At 48.1% G+C, this 21,186-nt stretch overlaps 1 protein-coding gene across 1 annotated transcript in view; it reads left to right on the plus strand.

Moving 5' to 3' along the window:
* The window catches only part of LOC122787953 (troponin C-like), a 743,205-nt gene extending 722,391 nt beyond the window's left edge, over window positions 1–20,814 (plus strand). The window contains exon 5 of the mRNA XM_044054879.1: window positions 20,691–20,814. Within this exon, the coding sequence (XP_043910814.1) occupies window positions 20,691–20,814 (124 nt within the window). The remainder of the gene's footprint in view (window positions 1–20,690) is intronic.
* Window positions 20,815–21,186: the final 372 nt, after the last annotated feature.

The following is a 21,186-nucleotide window of genomic DNA, read 5'->3' on the forward strand; positions in this document are numbered from 1 at the left end:
TTGGGAGTCCATCACAACAGACCGCTGGGTGCTTCGGATTATATCCAGAGGCTATGAGATTCCATTTCTCCATCCCCCTCTCGGACCCAGATCCCTCCCCGATGTTACACCCGATCAGAGGGAGGCCGCAGCCACAGAAAGTCAGCAGCTGCTAGAAAAGGGAGCGATCCAGCACGTCCCCCTAGACCAGTACGGATCAGGCTTTTATTCCAGGTTCTTCTTGGTGCCAAAAAAGACGGGGGACCTAAGACCAATCCTCGACCTTTCTCTCTTGAACCTGGCGGTAACCAAAGAAAAGTTCTGGATGGTCACCCTTCAATCCATTCTCCCCCTCTTGCAGGTGAACGACTGGATGTGCTCCATAGACCTCAAGGACGCGTGCTACCACATCTTGATGGACAGATGGTCCAGGAGGTTTCTCCGCTTCAGGCTGGGAGCCAGCCATTACCAATTCAGGGTTCTCCCCTTTGGTCTCACCACAGCCCCCAGGGTGTTCACCAAGGTGTTAACTGTGGTAGCGGCCCACCTGAGACTCCAGGGAATTCAGGTCTTTCCGTACCTAGACAACTGGCTCCTGACCGCCCCCACAAGGCATCTACTCTGCACAGCCAGGAATTATTTTCTTCACCTAGCTCCCCGGTTGGGGATCACGATCATTGTGGGAAAATCTTCCCTTCTTCCAACTCAGGTCATAGATTTCATCGGAGCCAGGATGAACACAAATCAGCTTATAGCCTTCTTGACTCTGGACTGGCTGCAATCTCTAAAACTTCATGTGCAGGCCATTCTTCATTGCCCAGCCCCTCCGGCGGAATTGGTCCTGAGGGCCTTAGGCTCGATGGCGGCAACCATCAACCTTTTGCCCATGGCGCGCCTAAATATGAGAATCCGGCAATGGACCCTCCAAGTCCAGTGGTCCTTCCTACATTACCCCCCGAGCCATCCTGTTCCTCTCAGCAGGGTTTGCAGGAGAGCCCTCTTGTGGTGGCTCCAGTCTCCGGACCTCCAGAAGGGGCGCCCCTTTTCTATGTCCCCTCCCTTAGCCACGGTGACCACGGACGCCTCTCGCCTCGGGTTGGGGGGCATTGTTTGGGCAGGACCGTCCAAGGCACGTGGAACCATGTGGAGACCTCACTGCATATCAATGTCCTAGAGATGAGGGCGGTGCTGTTAGCGTTGCAAGCACTTCAGAGCCTTCTTCCCGTCGGGACAATTGCGATCCAATGGACAATATGTCGGTCGTCTGGTATATCAACAAACAAGGGGGAACCAGGTCCTATCCACTTTGTCGAGAGGCCATGAGAGTGTGGGAATGGGCGATTTCCACCAACCGTTTTCTCATAGCGATGCACATTCCGGGACGGTCCAACATCCTAGCGGACAGATTGAGTCGCACCATCCTCTCGCTGTACGAGTGGTCTCTGAATCTCAAAGTAGTGAAGCAGATTTTCTCCAAATGAGGTCAACCTCGTTGCCATCTTTTCGCCTCTCCATCAAACACAAAGTGCAACGACTACTTCGCTCTAATTCCCCCACCCGGGGAATCTTCAAGAGACGCTTTGGTGCATGTTTGGCCACCCGGTCTACTTTATACTTACCCTCCACTTCCCCTGATGCTGAAGTTTCTGCAGAAAGCCAGACGGTTAGAGAGCAGAATAATCCTCATTGCCTCATTCTGGCCTCGTCAGGCTTGGTTCCCATATCTATGGTCTCATCTGGTGAATCCTCCCTGAATACTAGATCCCATTCCGGATCTGATCTCTCACCCATTGGGCCTGCCGGCCCCGAACCTGAACAACCTCAAGCTCACGGCTTGGTTGATCCAGTTCCACTGTTAGCTAGGACTCCTGGTATCTCTTCCCCAGTCAAAGCCATCCTAGTAACTGCTCACAAGCCGTCTACTAGAAGGGTTTATAATAGCAAATGGAAATGTTTTTCTATCTGGGCAGAGCATCAGAACTTAGACCCCTTTACAGCTCCGTTGCCAGCAATATTAGACTTTCTATCAGGGTTATTTGACCAAGGTGCTAGCTCCTCCACAGTCAAAGTACAATTGGCAGCTATCTCTCATTACCATGTTGGATGTGATCTGGGCCCTTTGACCTCATCCAGATTGTGTAAGGCCTTCTTAAAAGGCACCTTCTTACTAAGACCCCCGGTGAAGGATTTAGCGCTGGTACTCCAGGCTTTAACAACTTCTCCCTTTGAGCCTGCAGCTTCGGTGGATCTCAAATTCTTATCCTGGAAAACAGCTTTTCTTGTTGCCATTACTTCGGCAAGAAGGGTTTTAGAACTTCATGCCCTTTGTGCCAAGCCACCGTACTTGACCTTCCACAAAGATAGAGTATCCCTCAGGACCAATCCCTCCTTTCTGCCCAAAATTGCGTCCGAATCTAACATCAACCAGTCTATTAATTTACCAGTCTTCTTTCCCAATTATCAGAATAAGGGTGAGTACAAGTTGCATTCCTTAGATGTATACAGACAACTACAATTCTATTTACACAGGACAGCTGGTCATAGGGAATCAGACCAGCTGTTTGTATCCTTTGCTAAACCTAGTCTGGGGAAACCTGTTTTGAAAGTCACATTGTCCAGGTGGATTTCCCAGTGTATTCTTCTAGCTTATGAGAGTTCTGGCCGGCCTGCACCTCAGGGAGTTCATGCCCATTCTACTCGGTCTATTTCTACCTCCGCTGCTTTTCGTTCTAGAGTATCTTTGGATGACATTTGCTCAGCAGCCACGTGGGCTTCATCTCATACCATTATGAACCACTATAAGTTGGATTTTGTCTCCAGAGGGAGAGCATCCTTTGGCTCCGCAGTGCTCCGGAACATCCTTCCATGAGGACCTCCCAAGATTCAGGTAGCTGGGGACTCTGTCCCATAGGTTGATGCACAAATGAAGTTAACTACTTCAGATTAAGAAGTTATGTACTCACCATAACGTTCCATCTGAGTAGGTAAACTTCATTTGTCATCAACCGTCCCTCCCTCCGTCCCCCTGACCTACTTAGATGTTCATGGTATTCCTGTGTCATGACGGATTGTATCCAGGTTAGTCTATAGAGGTGATCCTCTTCTCTGATATTGCAGGTGTTGCTTTTAGGCAAACTCGATCTGAGGTCAGGGAGGGGTGGCAGGGGATTATGGGTAGGAGAAGGAGCTTTGAGCTCGGATCTCAGCTGTTGGAAACTGCCGGCTCAGATCTGATATGGATCCGATAACCCATAGGTTGATGATAAATGAAGTTTACCTACTCAGATGGAACGTTATGGTGAGTACATAACTTCTTATTCACTGCCCCCTCAGGATAGCCTCTATTCATAAAATCAGTATAGAACGAAGTCATGTCCTCATTAAAGTAACGGTCATCTGTAGACAACCTAGACATTCTCAATAACTGACTTGCAAGTATGTTGGGAAAAATATGGGGGGGTGCATGTTTGTCCTATCCAACATTCCATTTTTCCAACATGACTTCCTGTACATTCTAGTCTCAAAGCCCTTGTTGTTGTTCGTCAATACAGCCACATACAAAAAATCAATAGAAGTCATGGAATAATTCACTGAGAACTTTAAAAAACACATTGTAGACTCCAAATAAGAAATAAAACAACGAATCATGTATGTCACCGTCTCAAAGGAGGAAAACATCATCCACAAATCTATCATAATATTTTATAGAGCTAGAAAATACATTATTATTCTGAATTATGTCCTCCTCCCACTGTATCGACACAAGATTAGCATAACTGTTGACACAGGGGGTTCCCATCGCAACACCAAGTTTTTTGCAAAAAATGTTGCCCTTCAAACAAAAAAATGTTAAGTATGATGTCAAGAAGAGTGCAAATAACAGTAATCATACTATGTGTGTAACCACTGTGGTGTGTCAAAAACATTCAAACAAAGAAAATGTGAACTATCCCTTAACATAGCTGGAGCTTGAGACAATAAGGGTTTTAACCTATCCTCCACAAACTGAGATAAAGGCTCAGTAAGCCATCCATGTCCCGATACATTCGGGCACATGGGTGGATTTATTAAGGTTTTATGTATTTTAGGTGGTCCTTGTATCATTGGAGTCAGTGGACATTCAACAGACAAAAATTCATAAATACCATGGTCAATCAAGCCACACATGAGTAAATCATAAAGGTCATTACGAACATCATAAAAATGCTTAGCAACATCATACTTAGTCAACTTGCTATACATGGAAGAATCAGCAAGTAGGTCCCACATGCTGATCAAATAATCTTTAGTATTCAAGACGACAACTGCCCCTCGCCTGGTATGTAGCTTCACAGCACAGTCTCACTGTACAGGCATCCTACTTTCCGTCACAGCAAAACTGTTTGGCAGACAAGTTGAGTAGGACCAGGGCAGATCCTCATGAATGGAAACTAGATCAGGGGGTCTTCCAAGATTAGATCCATTTCTGGGGAGTTCCGCAAGTAAACATCTTTGCCTCTCTCTGAACAATCAACTGGCAAGATTCTATTCCAGGACTCCATGCAAGAAGGCCTGGAAGGCAGATGCCTTTTCTTTTCCTTGGAATGGAATATTTTGTATGCTTTTCCAACCTTTCAACTAATATCCAGGGTACATCTGAAGATTCAGAAGGAATTCCCCAAGATCATTGTAGTGACACCCTTCTTGTCAAGACAACAGTGGTTCTCTATTCATTTGGAAATGGCCAGGGGCAAATACCATAAGCTTCCTCACAGACTGAATATACTCACCCAAGAACAAGGGTGTTTGGTACACCCGACATCAGTCATATTCAATTGACTGCCTGGATGATAGGATCTTGGTTCATCTGGGGGACCGGTTTACTGAGGACATACAGCAGGTACTAATTAAGGCAAGAAAGCTTGCTACTAGAAAATTATATATTAGCAAATGGAAAATGTTTCCTAGTTGGTGCCAACAATGTAACCAACACCCATAAAGGGCTAGTTTTCTAGTTTTACAATATCTGTGGGAGTTACTAGCTTATTCCTCCATCAAGGTTCATTTATCAGTCATTTCATTATGTCTGGCCATGGATCCTGTTCAATGCAGTCTCATGTCAAAATTTTCTTGAAAGGTGTCTTGCATAAGACACTTCCAAGAAAACTGTTGTCCCTCCTTGGGATCTTACTTTTGTGTTAAAGAAGCTAACACCTGCTCCATTTGAAACAACTAATCTGACTGACTTGAGCTTCTTAACATGGAAAACGGTTTTAGCGCCTGCTCTGAACACTGCAAGAAGGGTATCTGAGTTGCAAGCTCTTATGGTGAATCAACCCTATCTAATTTTTCAATAGGGGCAGGGTTTCTTTGAGAACTAATTCTTCTTTAATGCCTAAAGTGTTATCAGAATTTACTTTAAGCCAAACCGTCTTCCCATTTTCTTTCCTGAACCTAAAAGTAAGGGAGAAAGGATACTTCTTACCTTGCATGTCCAAAGACAGCTCAGATACTGTCTTGGCAGAACTAAATCGTCAGATCACTTGTTAATTTCTTGTGCAAGTAAGAAGGGGCAGACTGTGTCAAAACATACCATTTCCAAATGGTTGTCTAAGGCTATCATCTTTTGTTATACTCACCATAACAAAACTATTCCAGACAAGGTCAGGACCCACTCTACCAGGGCCTAGGCTTCATCTTTGGCTTTTTGTAAAGATTTGATTCTAGAACTATTATAGAAGCTGCTACTTGGTCCTCTGTAGATACTTTTACAAAGCACTACAAGTTTGATTCCTTCTGTAGATCCAGCTTTGCTAGGACCATTCTCCAGGGACTCCTGGACTCTTCTCCTTTCACCTCCCAAATGTAGTCAGCCAAGGTAATCTACCCATACAGCTAAGGCTACTGCAGCAGTGATCAATATGATGAACACAGTACAGTTGTGTAAGCTGAACTTATAACAACGGATGTTTGAACAATCACTGCTGCCGTAGCCACTCCCTCCCTCCATCCCCTTGTATTTTGATGTGTGTTTTTTTTATGCCAGAGTGTGGACACTTATTTTTTTGTTGTTCCTAATATTGTCCTTTCAAGGCTCAGCATCCCTCTCTTTACTGGAAGGAAAGTTCTGAAGGGCACCAAGCCTAGACTTCTGTTTTAGTGAGCTCAGATTGAGCTGCTTGACAGTTTGGGGGCGTGGAAGGTGCCCTGAAGCTTTGTAAGCTGGACGGCTGTCATATCTTTGGCAGGATATAACACATATAGCTAAAACTACTGCAGCAGGAATCACTCAAACATCTGTTATGGTTAAGTTCAATACACAATTGTACTTTCTTCCTTCTTATGGAACTGGCCAAGCTTCCTTACAAACTAGACCTACTTATACAAGACGGGGAGTTTGATACACCCCATTCTCAAACATCTTCAACCAACTGCCTGAACAATTCACTCTTGAGCTTTTATGTACCTCTTTTTAGAGGACATGCAGCAGGTACTAATAGAGGCAAGAAATCCTGCTACTAGAAAACCTTATATTGGCAAGTGAAAGAGTTTTTCTAATTGGTACCTAGATAATAAGTAGGGCCCTATCAGGGATTATATACTACTGGTTATAAAATATGTGTACGAGTCACAAGTCTCTGGATTTTCATACTCCTTTATCAAGGTACATCTTGTGGTCATTTCAGCATGTCCGCCCATGGATCTTCCACTTTCTTCAATGTTTTTGATAAAATAGTTTTGGAAAGGTGTGTTAATCCTGAGACCACCATGCAAACAGGTTGCTCCATTTTGAGATATTAACTTTGTGCACAGAAGCTAACAATAGCTCCGCTTGAACCTGCACATCAGGCAGATTTAAATTAATTACATGGAAAACTGTTCTTATTGCTCTGGCATATTCAAGGTGCATAGCTGAACTACAAGCTCCCATAGTACATGATCTCTACCCAGTTATCCTTAGGGATAGGGTGTCATGAAGAATAAAATCCCTCAATTATGCCCAAGGTTGTTTCAGAGTTTACTGTGAATTAAGCCATCACTCCGCAATGTTCTATCCTATCCCTCAGAATCAAGGAGAAAGGATTCTTCTTACTCTGGACATGCATAGGCAGCTCAGGCAACATATTGATATAACCAAGTCCTTTAGAAAAGCTGATCAACTATTTATTTCTAATGTTGGAAAGGACACCCTGTGTCAAAGCAAACTATTCCAGATGGTTGTCCTGTTCCATTACCTTTTGTTATACTCACCATAATAAACCATTTTCAGGCAGTATCACAGTGCTCTATACTTGGGCTTTGTCTTCTTTGATGGCATATTGTAAATGGGTGGACTTGAGAAACATTCTAGAGGCAGCTTCTTGGTCCTACGTACATACATTTGCAAGGCATTACATACTGGATTCCTTTTTTTTTCTAGATCCATGACTGGCTTTGCTAGGATCCACAGCCTTCCTCCTTCCTGGTTGGCTAGGCTTTGGTAATTGATAAATATAACCAAAAGGTGACTGCAGCAGTGGGAATGATTAATGTAATACAGTCACGTTAGTTTCACTTACCCGTAACAGTAGGTATTCAAAATCCTTACTGTGGCAGTAGTCACACTCACCCTCCATTCCCCAAACATTGTATGTAGTTATTGTTGGGAAATAGTTTGGTGGTTAATTTTTGTTTGTTTACTTCAGGATGAGTATGCTGCTACTTAAGGCAAAATAGTCCTGAGGGTTTTCCACTCTGCTGATTTTCATTCTTCAGGCCTCACCAGTCAGCAGTCAGAGTTGAAGTGAGGGAGGGAGACATAACTTTTGGAAGCTGTCCAGTTGTTGTGTCTTGGGCAAGACAACCTATATAACCTAAAGACTACAGCAGTGAGAAATTTGAATAAATACTGATCTGAAGTAGTTAACTTCATTTGTGCAGCAACCTATGGGAATCGGATCCGACTTCGGATCCGAGCCGGCAGTTTTCAACAGCTTTAGATCCGAGCTCCTCCCCCTACCCATAATCCCCTGCCAAACCTGACTGACCTCAGATCTAGTTTGCCACGGTTAACCAACAGCAGGTTGATCTAGAGTTCCAGGCGTTAGAGACTTTTTTGTGAGAAAAAAATTTACCTTTTCTTCTCTTTTCTTCAGATTTTGGTTGTGTGTGTTTCCAGGTCCCTTTTTGTATAAAACACTCTTTAGTTTAACTTTATATTTTTTTTGTCATTTATCTCCCCCTTCCTTCTTGGTTCCGTTAGGGTTGTGTGTGTGTGTTTGGGGCCTAACGTGTGTGGTTTTCACTTTTAGTTAAAATGGCTGAGGCCCCAAAGCCGATTTTTTCTAAGTACACCGAGTGTGGCCATAAGCTGTCCCCGGCGGATGGCCACACTCGGTGTGTGCTGTGCCTTGGGGTTGAGCACCTGTCTTCTGGTTGTTCCATCTGTGCAGCGTTCAACCCCAGGGCACTCAAGGACCGGAGGTCTAGGCTGATTCTGGCGGGTCTTCTGCCCTCGGATTCGGCTTCTACCTCAGGTCCTCCTGTGGCTCCCACTGCGGCGGCTGCCACTCCTGCTTCCCTCCCCCTGGCCAGGACTCAACTTCCCGCCTTAGGCCTGGAGGAGAGGGAGGCCAGGAAAGAGAAAAGGAGGGAGAAACACCACAAGTGGCGGGCCGAGGCCTCCGCTTCAGGCCCCCCCGGCTAAGCGGTCTTCTCCCTCCAGGACGTCTGGGTCTCCTCCTTCTTGGATCTGGTCCCCTTGCTTTTCACGGGGTCCTGAGGAGGAGGAGACCTGCTTTCCTTCGAGGTCATCGAGGCGACACTCCCGTCCCGCCTCGGTGGCCTCATCGAGATCAACTCGAAGTCTCATGGATGCAGATTTGGACCGGATGATGAGAAGATTCCTCCAGGTGCAACTGCAGATGGGAGTGCTCCTGCCTCCCCCCCTCCAGGGGGGGAGCTCAACCCCTTTTTTTGCCCCGATAGCTCCTTCTCTGTCCCGCTTCCCGGGCTCTGAGTCTTCGGAGCCAGGCAGCCTTGGAGCCATGGGTGTGTCGGCACCGACACTTCCCTCGAGTCTGTCGGGTCCATTTTCTTCGGATCTGACTCTCGGAGCCGAGGGCTGAGCTTCTGATGCGGGGGTATCGGTATGCCTTCAGCTCCGTCCAGGTCGGAGCATACTGGTTTGTCGGATCCGATCGCTTTGGCGCCGGCCCCGATCCGTCCGTCGGATCCGAGTGAGGGTCTGCTTTCAGATCCCAGAGAGAGCAGCTCTCCCTCAGCATTCGACGTGGTGGAGAGGGCCCTGTCGAGAGATTCCAGGCCCCCGGCCCTTGCCACGGCTCCACCCTGCACTCCTTCTCTGTTGGGCCCTACTTCCATCACCCGGCCCCAGGGACAGCCTGCTCTGACATCCCAGGTCGTTCCTTTGGAACAAGACGTGGCTGGTGAGACCTCCTCGGGCAGCCCCCCTGAGGTGGTTCCTCACAAGCGAAGGTGCAAAAGGAGGCACCTGGACACGGATTTGGAGGAGGGGGAAGGCTCCCCAAGATCACCCCCCGAAGATGTCTCATTTGGTGACATCATGGAGATGCTCAGGATAAGGGGGGGGTGGTCTGCCCCAAAGCCTACCTCGGACGAATCCGTGTTCCTGGAGGCGTTTGAAGCAGGCCCGTCTACCTCTTGGGTGTCCCCTCTGGCCGACCCCCTGGTAAATTTGATTACTACCAGGGCGTGGAAGGAGCCAGACACTGTGGAGCCAGTCCCCAAGCACCCAAACAAAATTCTCAGCCCACCCTCTGACAAGTCCCACTGGAGTAAGGGTCCCCCTGTAGATGCCATGTTGGTGGCGGCGGCCACCAAGAGGGAACTAGCTCAGGAGAGTCCCTCGGTTCATCCCCCGAGCAAGGAGTCTCGGTCGATGGACCGTTTAGGGAAGCGGGTCTTTAGTTTGGCTACCTTCTCTGTGAGGTCGCTGAACTACATGGCACATGTGCTTCGACTGCAGCGGGACCTTATCAAAGAGTATGCTGCGTCACCCCCCGAGTCCATGTCGGCAGAGGACAAGCAATTGCACTCCACCCGGATGGCCACTCTCCGATCCATATCAAACACCTCTATGCAGCTACTGTCCCATGCCACCGAGGAAGCCGCTAGAGCTAGTGGAGAGGGCCTTGTCATGAGGCGTCAGGCCTGGCTCCGGCACTGTGATTTTGCGGAACCCTTCAAGGCGTCTTTCGCTAATGCCCCTTTTGATGGTTCTGCCTTTTTTGGCAAAACTGTTCGCGATACCTTGGTCCAGAGTGAGAAGGACGGGAAGACATCTGCCGTTGGAGTCCACTACTCTGCTCCCCAGAGGTCCTTCTCCAAGAACCAAAAGGGACAGAAGAAGATGTGGTTCCGGAAGTCGCAACAGTCCCGTCCCGCTCCGGACTCCCAGCCCTTCCGCGGCAGAGGAAGGCAGGGTGGATGCCGCCCTAGAGGCAGAGGGGGTCCGCGGAACTTTGGATCCAGAGAACCCTTCTCGGACCAACCCACGCAACACCACTGAGGGGTTGCCCGACTGCTCCACTCTGGAGGCAGTCGGGGAGGCGTTTCTCGAAGCACCTAGCAGCTTGGGAATCCATCACGACAGACCGCTGGGTGCTTCACATTATATCCAGAGGATATCAGATTCCCTTTTCTCTTTACCCACGCAGCTCCATATACCTCCCCAATGTCCCACCCGATCAGAGGGAGACGGCAGCAACAGAAATCCAACAGTTGCTGGAAAAAAGAGCCATCCAACACGTCCCCCCAGACCAGTGCGGGTCGGGGTTTTACTCCAAGTTCTTCTTGGTGCCAAAAAAGACGGGGGACTTAAGACCTATCTTCGACCTCTCTCCCCTGAACCTGTCAGTAACCAAAGAGAAGATGTTATGTGATCCTATCTCGCCTACATTCTGTACTGATGGGTACGGAGCCGATCCTCAGCTCCGACTCGGCACACTATGCTATAGAGCGAAGTCTCTCATTGGCTGAGCTGTACTATATCCCAGGATGCACCTACTTCCCCAGATCTCGTTTGCCGCTTACAAGCTAGGACGTGGTCTCGAACTTGGCTGAGCTAAGTGCTGTTTTTTTCTGAAAGTTTCTGTCAGAAATTTCCTAAATCTTTATCCAAAAGCTGTTTTAACAACTATTGTTGTGTATACGTGTGTTTTTTGTGAGAAATTTGTGGTAAAATTTTGTGTTAGACAGGGAAAGGTTTCCGTTTAAGTTAGAGGGGCCTTCCCCTCGTTCTTATTGAGTCTTCTTGTCGTTTCAGAGGTCAAGTACCTGTTTAAGTTAGAGGGTTCTTGGCCCTCTTTTGGTGTTTGTTATACGTTTTAGTTGTTGGGCTTGCGCTCTTTTAAAAAAAAAAAAAAAGTTCTTCATTATTGTGTGTTTATATATATATATATATATATATATATATATATATATATATATATATATATATATATATATATACTGTTTTTTCTCATACAAATAATTTGGCAGAGTTTATACAATTATGTCTAAGGAGCATAGACCCTCTGGGTTTAAAAAGTGCACGAGATGCAACTATAAAATGTCCATCACAGATGATCACTCCTTATGCGTTTACTGCTTAGGCGCCAAACACCTTCAGGAGTCCTGCAGCGTGTGTCACGCCTTTTCCTCTCGGGTCCTCCAAGAGAGGAAGAATAAATTGATCTTAAAAGGGCTTATCAAGCCCTCCTTCGAAGAGGCCTTATCTTCCTCTCCCTCTCCAGCTAAGAAAAAGAAATCGTCGGCTCCGACCAGCCCGTCGGAACCGACCACAAAGAAATCTAGGCAGGCTTCTCCTTCGGCTCCACGGACTTCGGAGCCGAGGGCGGAACGGTCTGCCTCGATGCCTCCAGCCTCGACTCCTCTGGTTTCGGAGCCGATGGCTGAGGCTTCGAGAGGTGGGTCACCTTCATCGGCTCCACTGATTTTGGAGCCGATGAGGGTTACCGGCTCAGACACTTCCCCTTCGGCACCGAAGCCCTCATCGGCACCGAGGGAAATTGCTATGGAATCTCCCTCGGAACCGATATTGGTTGAGTCCATTCGGAGCTGGTCCCCCAAGTCCTTCGGAGCCGATGGAGAAGTCAGCTCGGACCCGATCGGTCTCCTCCCGATCTTCCAAGATGTCGGATTCGGACATCGACAGGGTGCTCCTAAGACTATTTCAGTCTCCTGTATTCCAGAAATTAGTTTCGGCTCCAGCCCATTCGGCTTCGGAGCCGATGGCCCACCCTGTAGTTCAGGTTCCTCCTCCAACAGCCTCGGCACCGTTGGAGCCAGTGCTGGTGGAGCCGATGGAGGTTTTTGGGTCGGCTCCGACCCTTACTCCAACCCCGGCTCTCGAGTCAGAGTTCGGTACATGGACCTCCTCGGTTGGCCCCGGTGGGGACGCTTTGGGACCGATGTTTTCGGTTCCTAGCCTTCCTCTCAGTGCGTCGGCTGTGGGGGTACCGTCTACTGTTGTGGCCCCGGGGGTTGGACCTTCCCAGGACTCTGGCGGTCTGGCCTTCAGGGCCATGAGGAGTGCTTTGGCCAAATCCTCTTTGGCTACCTCCACGGTCTCACCGGCACCTTCCCTACACACGGAGACTGGGTATTTCGTAGTCCCCCTGTCGCTAGACAGCGGAGCCCCCGGGCCTGATATCACCCCCAGTGGGGTCCCCCCCTCCTGGAGGTCCCTTTGAAGCTTCTTTGGAGGAACCCCCAAGGAAAAGACTGTGCAAGAGGAAGCACGTCGACTCCCCCGATGAGTCTCTCACGTTGGACACCAATCTTGATGATGCGGAGGGGTCCCCTAAGTCGTCCTCAGATGATGTCTCCTTTGCAGACATCTTGGAAGCCCTCAAACAACGAGGCGGCTGGCAATCCAAACCCCCTTCCGCTGACGAGTCGGTGTTCCTCAAGGCCTTCCGGGCTCAGCCCTCCGCCTCCTGGGTGTCTCCGCCCTTCGACGAGCTCCTAGATTTGATCTGTCAAAGGGCGTAGGAGCATCCAGACTCTGTGGAACCGGTGCCTGCTCGCCCAAATAAATTCTTATCAGCACCCCCAGAGAAGGAGTTTCTGACCAAAGGTGTGGCTGTAGATGCCCTGGTGGTGGCATCTGCTACCCAACAAGATGTAGCAGAGGCTTCGACGTCCGTCCATCCTCCTAATAAGGAGTCTAGGAGCATGGACCGGTACGGGAAGCGCACCCTCAGTTCAGCGGCCTTTACCTTAAGGTCCCTGAACTATTTAACGCACTTCACCAGATTTCAGAGGGATCTGATCAAGGAGCTTTCAGATACCCTCTTGGGTAACCTACCTGAGCAGCTGGCCCAGACGGTTGGCTCTCAGTTGGCTACGCTGTCATCGATATCAAACTCGTCCATGAGGCTCATTTCATATGCAGCCGAGGGGCGAGTAGAGCGGCAATGGTGTTGCTCTACGGAGGCAAGCCTGGCTCTGCCTGTGTCATTTTGCGGAAGCCTTTAAGTCTTCCTTTGCCGACACTCCCTTTGATGGGTCCTCTTTGTTTGGACCCAAGGTAAAGGACACATTGACCCGCTGTGAGCAAGAAGGTAAGACTTTGACTGCCGTAGGGGCACGATTTTCCACTCCCTTTAGGCCTTACCCCAAGGCTAAAAGAGGAGGGAAAATGTGGTTCCGTAAATCCCAGAAGTCTTATCCCTCGCAGCGGGACGATCCCCCTTCTAGAGGCAGAGGAGGGGGAAATTTTTCTGGAAGACGCCATCCCAGAGGCGGCAGAGGCCCCCGCAACACTGGAGACCGCGAGTGCTTTCGTGGCTCTTCAGCCTTCCACAATCCCTGAAGGATTGCCCGACTGTGCAGCTCCGGAGCCAGACGGGGGTCATTTTTCGAGGCACCTAAAAGCCTGGGAAGGTATCACTCAGGACCGATGGGTGCTTCAAATCATAGCCGGAGGTTACGTCATCCCCTTTTCACACCCTCCACCGCCGTCCAAGAAAATCCCGGACCCGCCACCCAGTCAACGGGAAATCGCAGCCTTAGAAATCTTAAAGCTGCTTCAAAAAGGAGTCATCCAACCGGTCCCCGCAGACCAGATCGGATTAGGGACTTACTCAAGATTCTTTTTGGTTCCAAAAAAGACCGGGGACTTGAGGCCCATTTTGGATCTCAGCATCCTAAATCGATCAGTCAAAAAGTCCAAGTTCCGAATGGTCACTTTACAATCCATTCTCCCACTGCTGGAGAAAGGTGTTTGGATGTGCTCCATAGATCTCAAGGACGCCTATTATCACATTTTGATAGATCAGGCGTCCAGGAGACATTTGCGCTTCAGCCTGGGAGATAGTCATTTTCAGTTCTGTGCACTGCCCTTTGGTCTCACCACAGCCCCCAGGGTGTTCACCAAATGTTTGGCGGTCATGACTGCTGACCTGAGGAGTCTAGGATTCCAGGTGTTTCCGTATCTGGACGACTGTCTCCTAACTGCCACCTCCAGGCATCTACTATTGCAGAACCTACAAGCCACCCTATCACTAGGCACTTCCCTTGGAATCACCTTCATTTGGCCAAAGTCTGTGTTGCTGCCATCTCAGCGCATAAGGTTCATCGGAGTAGAGATAGACTCAAACCAAATGCGGGTCTGTCTTCCTACAGAAAGGATACAGACTATACAGGCTCAAATCCGAGCCTTGCTTCTCAGATCCAAAGCTCCAGCCAGGATGGTCCTGCAGCTATTAGGCTCTATGTCGGCCACTGTTCTCCTAGTCCCTTTAGCAAGATTGCATATGAGAATTCTCCAGTGGCTCCTATCGACACAGTGGTCCTTTCAGAATCTCCCCCTCAGTCACCTCATACGGATCACGGAAACCTGCAAACGGGACCTTCGCTGGTGGCTGGTGCCCTCCAATCTGGATCAGGGATGACCCTTTGTTCCACCTCCTCCTATGGCCACATTGACGACGGACGCCTCCCAGATGGGGGGGGGGGGCATTACCTGGGCAGGTCAGTCCAAGGCAATTGGCATCCCGATGAAAGTCTCCTTCACATCAACATTCTAGAAATGAGGGCGGTGTTTCTGTCTCTACAAGCCCTCCACGATTACCTCCCCCAGGGCGTAATTGCCATTCACTCCGACAACATGTCAGTAGTTTGGTATCTGAACAAACAGGGAGGGACCAGATCCTACCCCCTTTGCAGAGAGGCCATGAGAGTTTGGGAATGGGCAGTGGCGACCAGACGTTCTCTGGTAGCGACTCATATTCCTGGGAAATCCAACGTGATAGCCGACAGACTAAGCAGAACTATTCTCTCTCCTCACGAGTGGTCTCTGAACGATGCAGTGATAACTCAGATCTTCAGCAGATGGGGAACTCCTTGTTGCGACCTTTTCGCGACCCCGCTGAACGCGAAGTGCAGAAAGTTCTTTTCTCTCACTCCAGCTCCGGGGGAGAGTCCTATGGACGCATTAGCCCATCCTTGGCCCACCGGCTTGCTATACGCCTTCCCTCCAGTTCCCCTCCTTCCCTGAGTGATCCAAAAGGCGTCTCACTTGGGGAGCAAAATGATTTTAGTTGCCCCTTACTGGCCTCGTCAGGTATGGTTCCCATATATTCGGAAATATGCACTGGACGGCCCATGGTTCCTGGATCAGATCCCAGACCTATTAATTCATCAGTCAGGACATCTCCATCAGTCCCTTCACACTTTGAAGTTAACAGCTTGGCTCCTCCTCTTCCGACTATAGTCAGGAATCATACTTTAGACCCGGAAGTCATACATATCTTATCCTCGGTCCACAAGTCTGCCACCAAGAAACTGTATACTAGCAAATGGAAACGATTTGATATTTGGGCTCAACTCCGGGGTCTAGATCCCATCACTGCTCCGGTGACAGAAGTCCTGAAATTTCTAACTTCCCTATTCAATCAAGGTTCTTCAGTCTCTACCATCAAGGTCCAATTGGCAGCTATCTCCAATGTTCATGAATCTATAAACCCACCTTTAATGAGCAACAGATTGTGTAAAACCTTCATGAAAGGTGCTGCGCTTTTACGACCTCCGATTTCTCATCCTGCTCCTCCGTGGGATCTCGATGTGGTATTACGTGCCTTAACCTCCTCCCCCTTCGAACCGGCAGCAACCTGTGATTCGAAATTTCTTACTTGGAAAACTGCCTTTCTGGTTGTGATTACTTCTGCCAGAAGGGTTTCAGAGCTTCAAGCTCTATCTGTCAAACCACCGTATCTGTTTTTTCACAAAGATAGAGTATCCCTCAGGCCTAACCCATTTTTTGTCCCTAAAGTTTGTTCCAGTTTTTGCCTGCAACAGTCATTAGAACTTCCAGTTTTCTTCCCAAAGTACTCAAACAAAGCGGAATACATCTTCCACACATTGGATGTTCACAGGCAATTGCGTTTTTATTTAGACAGGACCCAACAAACATGGAAAACAGATCAATTGTTTGTGTCCTTTTCGGATAATAAATTGGGCAAAGCCGTCACAAAGGTCACTATTGCCAAATGGATCAGGGACTGTATTAGTCAGGCTTATTCCTCTTCTAATAAAGAGCTTACAGCCTCTGTCAAAGCTCACTCTACAAGAGCTATGGCTACTTCAATAGCATTCCATTCTAAGCTTGCCATTAGTGACATTTGTGCTGCGGCTACGTGGTCTTCCCCGCACACCTTCATCTCCCACTACAACTTGGATGTGGCATCTCGGGGGCGAGCTTCATTTGGTTCCACAGTTCTCAGGAGTGTTTTCCAGTGAGCCACCCAGGAATCAGGTGCTAGGGACGCTGTCCCATCAGTACAGAATGTAGGTGAGATAGGATCACATAAGTTATGTACTTACCATAACTTTAGATGTTTGGGATCCATCTCGCCTACATTCCTAATAACCCACCCTCCTTCCCCCTGCCTTGGAGATCAGAAGAGATCGGACGGTCCGAGTTCTGTTGTTTCATCTTGAAACATCTGGCAATGTTATATAAACAGTTATGTGTGTATGCATGAGTGCGGACAAACAAGATCTGGGGAAGTAGCGGTGGTGCATCCTGGGATATAGTACAGCTCAGCCAATGAGAGACTTCGCTCTATAGCATAGCGTGCCGAGTCGGAGCCGAGGATCGGCTCCGAACCCATCAGTACAGAATGTAGACGAGATGGATCCCAAACATCTAAAGTTATGGTAAGTACATAACTAAAAGTTCCGCATGGTCACCCTTCAATCCATTCTCCCCCTTTTGCGGGAGAACGACTGGATGTGCTCTGTAGACCTCAAGGATGCGTACTACCACATTCTGATGGACAGGTGATCCAGAAGGTTCCTCCGCTTCCAGCTAGGAGCCAGTCATTTCCAATTCAGGGTCCTCCCCTTTGGTCTCACCACAGCCCCCAGGGTGTTCACCAAAGTGTTAGCGGTGATAGCGGCCCCCCTGAGGCTCCAGGGAATTCAGGTCTACCCATACCTGGACGACTGGCTCCTGACCGCCCCGACAAGGCATCTACTCTGCGCAGCCAGAAACTACTTTCTTCGTCTAGCTCCCCGGCTGGGGATCACTATCAATATAGAGAAGTCGTCTCTTACCCCAACTCAGACCATAGACTTCATAGGGGCCAGATTAGACACAAACAAGCTCCTAGCTTTCTTGACCACAGACCGGCTACTAACCCTGAGGCTACATGTGTGGGCCATTCTACAATCTCCAGCTCCTCCGGCGGAATTGGTCCTGAGGGCTCTAGGCTCAATGGTGGCGGCAATCAACCTATTGCCAATGGCGTGTTTGAACATGAGGGTCTTACAATGGACCCTCCAGGTCCAGTGGTCCTTTCTTCGATATCCTCTGAGCCATCCCATTCCCCTCAGCAGGGTTTGCAAGAGGGCCCTCTTATGGTGGCTCCAATCTCCGAACCTCCAGGAAGGACGCCCCTTTTCTATGGCCCCTCCCCTAGTCACGGTGACCACGGATGCCTCCCGCCTCGGGTGAGGGGGGCATTGTTCGGGCAGGACAGTCCAAGGCACGTGGGATCTCACGGAGACCTCTCTGCATATCAATGTCCTAGAGATGAGGGCAGTGCTGTTAGCGTTGCAAGCACTTCAGGACCTTCTTCCTGTAGGAACGATTGCGATTCAGACGGACAATATGTCTGTTGTCTGGTACATCAACAAACAGGGGGGAACCAGGTATTACCCACTCTGTCGAGAGGCCATGAGGGTGTGGGAATGGGCGATCTCCACCAACTGCTTTCTTATAGGAACGCACATTCCGGGGCGGTCCAACATCCTAGCGGACAGACTAAGTCGCACCATCCTGTTACCATATGAATGGTCTCTGAATCTCGAGATAGCGAATCGGATTTTCGCCGAATGGGGTCAACCCTGTTGCGATCTCTTTGCTTCTCCCTCGAACACAAAATGTTATGACTACTTCGCTCTCATTTCCCCCTCCGTGGATCCTCCGAGAGACACTCTGGTGCATGCTTGGCCTCCCAGTCTTCTTTATGCTTACCCTCCTCTTCCTCTGATGCTGAAGTTTCTACAGAAAGCCAGCCGGTTGGGGAGCAGGATAATCCTCATTGCCCCATTCTGTCCTTGTCAAACCTGGTTCCCTTACCTTTGGTCTCATCTGGTGAATCCTCCATGGATTCTGGATCCCCGTCCGGATCTAATATCCCACCCCCTAGATCCCCCAGTCCCGAATCTGGACAATCTCAAGCTCACAGCTTGGCTGCTCCAGTTCCACTTGTAGCTAGGACTCCCAGTATCTTTTCCCCAGTTAAAACTATTCTAGTAGCAGCGCACAAGCCTTCTACTAGAAAGATCTATAGTAGCAAATGGAAACGTTTCTCCATTTGGGCGAAACGTCGAAATTTGGATCCTTTCACAGCTCCTTTGCCCACTGTATTAGACTTCCTGTCAGGGCTGTTTCATCAGGGGGCTAGCTCCTCCACAGTCAAGGTTCAACTAGCAGCTATCTCTCATTATCACGTGGGAAATGAACTGGCCCTTTGATCACCACGAAATTGTGTAAGACCTTTTTGAAGGGCACCTTTCTGCTCAGATCTCCAGTGAAGGATGTAGTCCCTCCTTGGGATTTAACACCGGTGCTTCAGGCCTTGACAGCTCCCCCGTTTGAGCCTGCAGCTTCAGTAGATCTTAAATTCTTGTCATGGAAAACGGCCTTTCTTGTCGCTATCACCTCGGCTCGAATGGTCTCTGAACTACAAGCCCTCTGTGTAAAACCCCCATACTTGACTTTTCACAAGGATAGAGTTTACCTCAGGACCAATCCCTCTTTTCTTCCCAGGATTGCCTCTGAATCGAATATTAACCAGTCCATCAACCTACCAGTCTTTTTCCTAATTACCAAAACAAAGGGGAATACAAATTACACTCACTGGATGTGCGTAGACAACTTCGCTTCTACATCCACAGGACATCTGGTCATAGGCAATCTGACCAGTTGTTCGTCTCCTTTGCCAAATTTAACTTGGGTAAATCTGTGTCTAAAGTCACGCTGTCTAGATGGATTTTGCAGTGTATCCTTTTAGCATATGAAAGTTCTGGCAGGCCCACACCTCAGGGAGTCCATGCCCACTCTACTCGGTCTATGTCTACCTCTGCGGCTTTTAGAGCTAGAGTCTCTTTGGATGATATTTGTTCGGCAGCCACTTGGGCCTCATCTCATACCTTTATCAATCACTATAAATTGGACATTATCTCCAGAGGGAGAGCATCCTTTGGCTCTGCAGTGCTCCGAAACATCCTTCCATGAAGGCCGCCCAAGGTTCAGGTAGCTGGGGACTCTGTCCCATAGGTTGCTGCACAAATGAAGTTAACTACTTCAGATTAAGTTATGTACTCACCATAACGTTCCATCTGAGTAGGTAAACTTCATTTGTCAGCAACCGTCCCTCCCTCCTGCCCCCTCACTTACGAATGTTTTCATATTCAGGTCCATGGGTGTTACCCACTTTATCTTTGAGAGTAATAGTCTTCAAGCAGTATCTGCTTTTGGGCAAACTTGATATGAGGTCAGTCGGGGTTGGCAGGGGATTCTGGGTAGGGGGAGGAGCTTGGAGCTGGGATCTAAAGCTGTTGAAAACTGCCGGCTCGGATCCGAGGTCAGATCCAATTCCCATAGGTTGCTGACAAATGAAGTTTACCTACTCAGATGGAACGTTATGGTGAGTACATAACTTTTTATTATGGGTAAGTGCAACTTAGACAACCATACTTTAATTCATTAATATATAATTTGACTCTGTTAAACTCTGTCATAAAATGTATGTGGTGCACATTACTCCATTTGTATGCCATACTACTTGTCATTGTTTTAATGTTCATATAACTGTCCCTATAGCCCAGGTCATGTCTCAAAAAGCCCATGTGTAATCAGCACACAGATATGATTACCAATAGTAAGCTCCCCTGACATTTTCCATTTTTCTGTAAATGAATATGCCATACTTATGTGGATGACGTAATAAAATGTTGCTTGTTTTTGCCTTAAAGCTTTGGGTTCATGGGGGAGAGGCCATTACTACTTATTGTATTATTACAAACGCTTATACATTGCTTTAATATTGCAGAGTTCTCAATATTCTATGATCAGGGTAGAATTAAAAGACATATTTCAACATGAGGAGAAGACAGTGGTGTTAAGGATATAAAGTAACTGTTAATGTTGAAGTTGTATAACTATTGTTTAAGTTTGTTCTTTTGTTTTTAAGTAATAATGCTTTGACTGAAGCTGGAGATGAGTCAACTGAACAAGAAAGGCGGATGTATTTTCATGAAAGCGATCAAGATGGCTTAGGTTTTATTGACTTTGAGGCATATCTCGAGGTATGGTAAGCTATAGTTTCTGACTTTGTCAGAACAAACCTTAGTATCGCTGTCATACAGTCACCATAACCTTAAGATGGCATTTAACACTCTTCAGTGGTTGGATTTCATATCACTTCCCAGAGTAAAGTAACTGTTTAGAATTTAAGAACTGTCACTGACAGGAAAGTGTGATTTGGTAAGTGGAGGTCCATTTCCTGTAGTAACAGGGACTAAGGCTGGCAGGTATTAAGACTGCTTAGCAAATAAATGTTCCCAGATTGTCAAGGACCCTTCCCTTATCCAATAATCCATCTTACTGAGAAGTCTGTATTGATACTGATATTCATTGAAGCATTTAGCATTTGGATGAGGAAAATGATCCCAGGCTGCCATTTTTGA

This window comes from Protopterus annectens, chromosome 13.part0 (assembly GCF_019279795.1).
Source record: "Protopterus annectens isolate FY-2018-M chromosome 13.part0, PAN1.0, whole genome shotgun sequence".
NCBI classification, from domain to species: domain Eukaryota; kingdom Metazoa; phylum Chordata; order Ceratodontiformes; family Protopteridae; genus Protopterus; species Protopterus annectens.